This window comes from Otolemur garnettii, unplaced genomic scaffold, assembly GCF_000181295.1.
Source record: "Otolemur garnettii isolate 467f Iridium unplaced genomic scaffold, OtoGar3 scaffold00148, whole genome shotgun sequence".
Taxonomy (NCBI): Eukaryota; Metazoa; Chordata; class Mammalia; order Primates; family Galagidae; genus Otolemur; species Otolemur garnettii.
The window spans coordinates 3,782,638-3,791,394 of NW_003852543.1; the positions used below are offsets into that span (position 1 = coordinate 3,782,638).

An 8,757-nucleotide genomic window follows, 5' to 3' on the forward strand; every position below is an offset into this window, starting at 1 on the left:
GTCCCAGCTACTTGGGAGGCTAAGGCAAGAGAACTGCTTAAGCCCAGGAGTTGGAGGTTGCTGTGATCTGTGACACCATGGCACTCTACCCAGGGCTACAGCTTGAGGCTCTGTCTTCAAAAAAAAAAAAAAATCCACAATGAGATTATCACTACATACCTGTTAGAATGGCTAAAACAAAAAATAAGAGTATCAAATGCTGGTAAGGATGCAGAGAAACTAGATCCCTCATGCTGTAAAATGATACAACTACTCTGGAAAACAGCTTGTCAGTTTCTTAAAAAACTAAAAACGTACTATATGACCTAATAATCACACTCCTAGGCATTTATCCCAGAGAAATGAAAACTCATGTTTTTATAAAAACCTACAATTGCTCACAGCAGGACCTTCATTTGTAATAGCCCCAAACTGGAGACATCAAAATGTTTCTCAACAGGTGAATGGTTACACAAATGGTGGTACAGCAATACCATGGAATACTATTCAGTAGTAAAAGGAATACTACTGATACACATAACTTGGATGACTATCAAAGGAATTATACTGAGTAAAAACAAGACGATCTTAAAAGGGAATGTACTTTCAGGAAAAAAAAAAAAACTCTCATTTTAATTTTTTAATTCAAATTTCTATTTGTATTTAGGTACTTGTTTATTGTATTATAAAGGAACTTTAGCATTTGTTTTTTTCAGTTACACTTTTAACATATAAGCATAATTAAAAATACTTATATAGATAATAAAATTACCACTACCCATGTCTAATTTAGAGCATCTTTATTTTTCCCTAAAAATTTTTGCCCAAAAGTGTACATTACACATGGCAAAAATATGGCATATGTCATTCTATGTCTAGAGATGTAGAAGAAGTTAGTGATTACCACGGGTTAGGAATGGTAGGTTGGAAATGGCTGGGTGTACAACTATAAAGAGGTAGCACGAAGGAGAGCTTTTTGCTGATGGGACAGTTTTGTGTCTTGATTGTGATTATAGGGATAAAATGATGTAGAACTATGTACACACATCATGCCAATGTCATTTTACTGGTTTTCATTTTGAACTACTAGTTATGCGAGATGCAAGCAATGGGGAAAACATGGTGAAGGAGACATGGACCTCCCTCTATTGTCACTGCAAGTTAAAAACACACATATACCTAAATAGCCCAACAGTGTGTGTGTTTTTTAATCCCTAAAGACTTCTTGTTAGAAAGATAATAATATGAACCACAAGACTTCATCCTCTGGACACTATTACTAGACCAAAAGGGAAGGGATAAGAAGAACCAATTTACAAGTGAGACTGAACCAATCTGGTTGTCTTCAGAATTTGAAGTGAAAGACAGGGAGACTGGCCACCCATGAAGGTTCCCACAGCTGAAAAGCCCTGTGATGGTGTGATAAAAACTGGTTCCCAGTAAGTCCAAGCCACTTGAGGTCATGAGGCAAGCAGCAAAAACTGTTGAGGATCCTTGTCTATAAGAATGCCCCTAGAGAAAATATTCCCCTTTATAGCTTTTTTTGTTGAATAAATAGGTTTCTGCTTCTTGAAACCATCAATTTTGACTAAATTTTGACAATTTTGACGTATGCTTGAAAAGAAGATAAAGTAACAAAGACTTGTCTGCACTATAATTTGCTATAATCCTGTCCCTACACTTCTGAAATAAGACAGCTGTCACTTAAGCAATCTAATCCTCATCTTACTTCATCCACCCCAGCAGAGTTAGTAAGACTAGAATTGAGAGGGAGGGTAGAGCACCTGCACCTGGTCTCCACTAAGGACAGTAACAAGATGTGCCCCAGGTATACTAGATACTACAAGCAGTTTACTAAAGCAATCTCCACCCAGAGGGCTCTAGTGCCAAGTGTAAGGACCCAGAAATTAAGGTTTGGAAGGAAGGTCCTCTTGGAAACAAGTTCACAAATCTAGAGGCTAGAGTTCATTCATTCATCTCTAAGTATTTATTTATTAAGGGTAGGTGAAGTATAGGATGTGCAAAAGGATACTGATCTCTCAGGATCAAGGGTGAGGGACCCCACCTCCTGACTCAGGCCCAGCCAAAAACCCTCCTCCCCACCCATCTCATCCCATAACAGCATCATTCATTATTGACCTGGTGAGAAATAAACTGAAAGGGATCACATGTAGGCCAAACCACCATCTCCTTGCCTCCTTGGCTAACCTCCATTTCCAGCCTCCCATCTCAGAATCTCAGAATCCCAGAACAGTGCAGAGTAGAACAGACTCTGATATCAGACTGCCTGGGTTCCGTCACTGGCTTCTGCCACTTTCTGCTGTGTGACTTCTCTGTGCCTCAGTTTCCTCACCTGTAAAAAGGGAATTATAGTACCTATCTCACACTACCTGGCATCTTTGAGATGATCACTAGCATTACAGTATTTTAGCTATATTTTCTGTGCCCACTTTATTGGTAGTTACCAGAATACACATGAGAAGTCAACTGAAAACAAGGTGAAGCAATCCAAAGGTGGTTTTGGCTTTTTTAATTGTTTTTGTTATCGTAAGAATAGAATTGCCACAGGGGCTCAGCTCTATAACCCCATCCAGTCCAAAATTGTTCCACTATTAGGACAAAGAATAAAGAGTAGATCTTCCTCCCTCAGTGACCTATTCTCAAAGCCCAAGGAAATCTTTCATAAGGTATCAACATACATCTGTTATCCAAGAATTTAAGGCCTTCTTTATCTTTGTACTTTCTCCACCAATTAATTACATCACTTTCTGAAGTATAGACTCAAGGTTTGCTATGAAATAGGTAAACCTTGCTTTTGCATTTCAAAAAGTGTGGCTTGAGAAGGGAACTGGGGGACATGACTAAATAAACTTCAACCGGTCCCCTGTTAGCCTGTCCCTCAAGGTATAGAACCACCAACGTTCTCACAGCTCCCCTTCTCCACAGTTCTGGAGTTCTCCAAGTTGTATAGCCCAAGCCTCAGGAAGTCATCCATAGGAAGCACATTAGGACTGACCACAAAGGCTGGTCAACTTGTTAGTTTCTCTTTGGCCCCAGCACACATTGGGCCAGCATCTTTCAGGAGTAGCACTTGCAACATCATCTAGGCTGCTTTCCTAAGTCAAGAATAGATGGTTTAAGACCTTCTGTCTGTCTTAATTAATTCCTAAAAGTTCCACATAGTCTTGTACAGCCTTACTGTACTCTGCTCTTTTAGTGTGTTATGATCCTATTTGTAAAGCAATCAAACACCTGAATCCTGAAGGCCTTTTTCAAATTTTATACCTTCCCCAAATTTATTATAATAAATACCTCCTGAATTTCAGACATTTCAGAAAGTTATCTACCAGCTAATGCAAAAATCCAGCCTAATTTTTTGGGATATATTGCTGAGACCAGTTCTTTAGGAGATCAGTGAGGGAAGGTACAGCCCCCTACCTACAGCCCCCTGACCAGCCTCATCCAAAACTCCTGCACACTGTACTCCCACCTAGCTGCCACTAACTGGACTGAACACAGGGAGCCTAGTGAAGACTAATTGGACCACAATTTCAGTCACGCTGTGGCTCTCCCTGCCTATAGAAAAGGACACTGAGAAGATCACACATGGGCTGCCCTATGCATTACCTTGACTGGAAAACACTCTTAAGTATAGAACAGAAAGGAATCTGCTCTGGAGGATAAGTTCTAAAACAAACCTAAAACTATCTTTGCACACAAGTGTTATAAAGAGGTAAGGATAAGTTCAGAGCTCCATCTTCTTAACCATTTTTCCAGGGATTAATACCTGCTGGGTTCAGGCGGGTAGCAATATCCCTGCACAGTAGTCACTGCCAGTAATCTTCCCACTTCTAAGCAAACACCAAAAAGTTTCAGAAACAAAAACACTAACGGACGACCTTTGTGTTCTGATGCCCCAACCTTCCGGCAAAGGCCAAAATACTATGCAACTTGTTCCTACTTCACCTTCAGGCACTGAAGATAGGACTTTCGGGGTTTGGCCTTTCTTCCCTCTGACTTGGCAAATTCTTCTCCTCTCCAGCTGAATCACCAGTTCCTTAGGTGCCAGATGCAGAGACCCACGCCCAAGTTCTTTTCACCATAAGACTATTGGCATGTTCTTTAACCCCGTACTTTGCTGTTCCATTCTTCTTCTTCAGCCTATCTGGACCTGAAAACTCTCTGGATATAGGAATTGCTCAAAGCATGGTAAAAAAGAAAACAGAGCCACCTCTCACCTCTTGGCAACCACGAGCTTCCCACATCTAAAGTATGCCAAAACAGAGGAAAGATGACAGCCCAGTTCTCTTTGCCTTCATTGTGAAACACAAAAATCTTAAGTTTCCAAGTCTCAACAGGTTATTCAGTATCTGGTGTGGTTTCTGAAAGGAGCTGCATAAAAAACTCTCCCATTGCTGCTCAGTGAAGGCAACAGTGATATCTAAAGCAATCCCTTTTGGCTCTGAACCACCTGTAAGCCAGGACCAGCCCAGTCCTTAGCAAAGAGCTTTCAATCCTAACTACTGTAGCCCTAGACAATGTGGAAATTTCTTCCCAACTCGGGGTAGTGCAGACTTCCAAAAGGAAATTCCTTCATGTAATACAGTGCTCAGTCCAACACTGAAACTAGGGTCAAACTTCAGCTTAAGCAGGGAAGTATGCTCTGAACCATGCATAGCCAGATCTGCTGAGGCTGGGGATTCTGGAACTGTACTTGCAGATCCTAGAGGATGGTGCTTCCCTTGTTGGTGCCATATCACCTAACCTAACAGCTTCTCTGAAGACCCAAAGGCCCAACCCTGAAGAGAGTTGGCAGAGGCAAAAATGGCTGTCTTAAAGAGGTCTTCAGACACATGGACAGCTCAGCAGGACTCCGCATATGTCCAGGGCCCACCATGAGGCAGCCATCACCAACCTGGTAAGGAGGACATATCGCATGGCATCTTCAGGGTGCTGGAGGCAGGCGCTGTGGCAGGAGAGGTAGTGAACAAGGGTCAAAGCTTTGCCAGGTTACCACATCCAGACCCTTTAAGCCAGTCATCCCCCTCCTAAGAACTTATGCTGAAGAAGTAACTCACAATAGGGAAGAAGCTAAATACAAAAGGACACGTGCCAAATGGTTAACAGAACATAAACTCTACAGTCAGAGACTCATCTTACTCTCTGAGCCTCCCTTTCCTCATCTATGAGAAGCAGATGATAGGACCTACTTTCCACAGTTGTTGTGAGGATTAAATGAGACAGTCCACATAAAGCACCCGAATACAATATGCATTCAACTATAAAGGTCAGCTTTTATTACATACAAGAACAGGAAGGGAATGCAAAGAAAAGGAAATAGGTGCATTATTAACAGAACGATAGAACTAAAGGGAAGACTTCGAAGATTGCTCTGACAATATCACTTTGTAGGTCGTTGACATGTAGGTACGTGGATGAGCCCATATACTATTGTACCCTGCAGCTCAAGAAGAAGGAAGCACAGTAGAGAGGGTATGGCCTTTTTCACCAAGGCTTTTCCCACTTTTTTAGATTTCACCCTTGGGAAATTCCTAAGAGGTTTGCTCACCAAAGGCAAGGAGTCCATTTTCTGGTCTCTGACACATAGCACATTGTCCCTACCCCTCTCCTCCCTCCTCAAAGCTCCTGGGCTGTTAAGTAATAACAGTAGTCCATTCCCATAAAGGAAACACATAGTAAATGCTCATCAGTGCCAGAAACAAAACCATTTAATGGCTTGCACAGACCTTACAGAAGTCTAGTTGGTGTATATAATCTTTTTTCTTTTTAAATTCATTCCATTCTTGCTAGGCACTGTGTTCATACCTCTAAATTATAGCACTTTGGGGGACCAAGGTGGGAAAATCCCTTGAGCCCAGGAATTCAAGACGAGCCTGGATAACAGTGAGACCTCGTCTCTAAGAAAAACTGAAAATTAGGTGTGAGGGCAGATGCCTATAGTCCCAGCTACTTGGGAGGCTGCAGAAAGAGGATCTCCTAAGCTCAGGAGTTGGAGATTATAGTGAGCTATAATGACACCACTGAACTCTAGCCTGGGCAACAGACAAGACAATGCCTAAAAAAAAAACTAAAATTAATCCATCCACCCCAAATAAAAAGGATTGTTTTTAGATCCTAAATACAATACTATTACCATGTATAATCAATTTCTTTGTTTTTTTTTTAAGAGACCGTCTTACTTTATCACCCTCAGTAGAGTGCTATGACATTCACAGCTCACAACAACCTCCAAACCCTGGGCTTAGGCGATTCTCTTGCCTCAGCCTCCCGAGTAGGTGGGACTATAGGCACCCGCCACAACACCCAGCTATTTTTTTGCTGCAATTTGGCTGGGGCCGGGTTTGAAACCACCACCCTCTGTATATGGGGCTGGCGCCCTACCCACTGAGCCACAGGCACCGCCCAAGTTAACAATTTCTTTCTTTTTTTATTAAATGATAGCTGTATACATTAATGCAAACATGGGGTACAGTGTAGTGTTTTCATATACAATTTGAAATACTTTCATCAAGCTGATTAATATAGACTTTATGTCATTTACTTAGTTACTGTGTTAAAACATTTATACTCTAGTTCTAGGAAAGTTCACCTGTACCCTTGTTAGACAGACCAAATAGGTGATCTTAACAATTTCTTAACATCAACAACTATCCAGTTGGTATTCAAACTTCTAGTTGCCTAATAAATGTCAAAAAATGGACAGTTTGTTTCTCAGCATTTAAAAATTCATGTTCTGGGGCAGGGCCTGTGGCTCAGTGAATAGGGTACTGGTCCCATAAACCAAGGGTGGCGGCTTCAAACCCAGCCCCAGCCAAATTGCAACAAAAAAATAGCCAGGCATTGTAGCAGGCACCTGTGGTCCTAGCTACATGGGAGGCTGAGGCAAGAGAACTGCCTAAGCCCAAGAGCTGGAGGTTGCTGTGAGCTATGACGCCAGAGCACTCTACCAAAGGCAACAAAGTTGAGACTCTGTCTCTTAAAAAAAAAAAAAAAATTCATGTTCTGAAAGTCTGAGAAGATTCTGAGCTCCTACTAATCCCATCAGCACAATCACTCACTTAAACTAATTTCCTCACTAGGCTAGATGAGAAAAATCAACAAGCAGGCTCGGCACCTGTGACTCAAGCAGCTAAGACGCCAGTCACATACACCTGAGCTGGCAAATTCAAATTCAGCCCAGGTGCACCAAACAACAATGACAGCTGCAACCAAAAAATAGCTGGGCATTGTGGCAGGCGCCTGTAGTCCCAGCTACTTAGGAGGCGGAGACAGGAGAATGGACTGAGCCCAGGAGGTGGAGATTTCTGTGAGCTGTGATGCCACCGCACTCTACCCAGGGTGACAGCTTGAGGCTCTGTCTCGAAAAACAAAACAAAACAAAATAAAAAAAAGACAATCTCTTCAGACCAAGAGTTTGAGGTTGCTGTGAGCTGTGACGCTACAGCACTCCACTGAAGGCAACATAGTGAGACTCTGTCTCAAAAAAGAAAAAAGACAATCTCTTCAGACCAAGAGTTTGAGGTTGCTGTGAGCTGAGACGCTACAGCACTCCACTGAAGGCAACATAGTGAGACTCTGTCTCAAAAAAGAAAAAAAAATGTTGGATTAAAAAAAAAAAAAAGAAGGTGGCACCTGTGGCTCAATGGGTAGGGCGCTGGCCTCATATACTGAGGGTGGTAGGATCATACCCAGCCTTGGCCAAACTGCAACAGAAAACTAGCCAGGCTTTCTGGCGGGCGCCTGTGGTCCCAGCTACTCGGGAGGCTAAGGCAAGAGAATTGCCTAAGCCCAGGAGTTGGAGGTTGTCGTGAGCTGTGTGATGCCACAGCATTCTACCGAGGGCGACAAAGTGAGACTCTGTCTCTACAAAAAAAATAAAGAAAAGAATATCAATAAGCAGAGAGGTTAGCTGGATGAAAACAGAGGGCCTGATCCATAGTCCAGGACTCTTTCCTCAATATACAATGGCTGCTGGTCTCAATACTAAAGTAACCATTAGAAGCTTTGGGGTCAGCAGGCCTTAATCTAATAACATCATCTTGCCTGTTAAGAAAGAATCACCACTAGATCCCTCCTAGTAATTACATACCACCCATTTTATTAAGACTTTTTTTTAAGACAGAGTCTCACTTTGTTGCCCTCAGTAGAGTGCCGTAGTGTCATAGCTCACAGAAACCTCAAACTCTTAGGCTTAGGCGATTCTCTTGCCTCAGCCTGAGGCTGGGACTACAGGCACCCACCACAAAGCCTGCCTATTTTTTTAGAGACAGGAGTCTCACTCTGGTTCAGGCTGGTCTTGAACCTGTGAGCTCGGGCAATCCACCTGCCTCAGCCTCCCAAGTACTGAGATTACAGGCGTGAGCCACCATGCCCGGCCTTTACTAAGACATGTTAACAGCATCAGGTAGAAAAAAGGCCAGACCTTGATCTTTACTCTTCTTTGTTAACCATAAAAAGAGGATTCTCAGCTCAGGGCTCATAGATCAGTGGTTAGGGCACTGGCCACATACACCAAGGCAGACAGGTTAGAACCAGGCCTGGGCCTGCTAAATAACAACTGCATGAAAAAAATAGCCAGGTGTTATGGCGGGTGCCTGCAGTCCCAACTACTTGGCAGGCTGAGGCAAGAGAATCACTTAAGCCCAAGAGTTCGAGGTTGCTGTAAGCTATGACATTACAACACTCTACTAAGCCTCTGTTGAGCCTCTGTCTTCAAAAAAAAAAAGGAGAGGGCGGCGCCTGTGGCTCAAGGAGTAG

At 42.7% G+C, this 8,757-nt stretch overlaps 1 protein-coding gene across 3 annotated transcripts in view; it reads right to left on the reverse strand.

Annotated features, from left to right (window-relative positions):
• Window positions 1–762: 762 nt before the first annotated feature.
• Window positions 763–8,757, reverse strand: part of KANSL3 (KAT8 regulatory NSL complex subunit 3) — a 55,651-nt gene continuing 47,656 nt past the window's right edge. For all 3 annotated transcript variants that reach the window (XR_002775636.1, XM_012811064.2, XM_023518818.1), the window contains one exon: window positions 763–4,945. Coding sequence is in view for 2 of the 3 variants with exons in the window: in XM_012811064.2 (XP_012666518.1) it covers window positions 4,925–4,945 (21 nt within the window). In the remaining variant the exon portion in view is untranslated. The remainder of the gene's footprint in view (window positions 4,946–8,757) is intronic.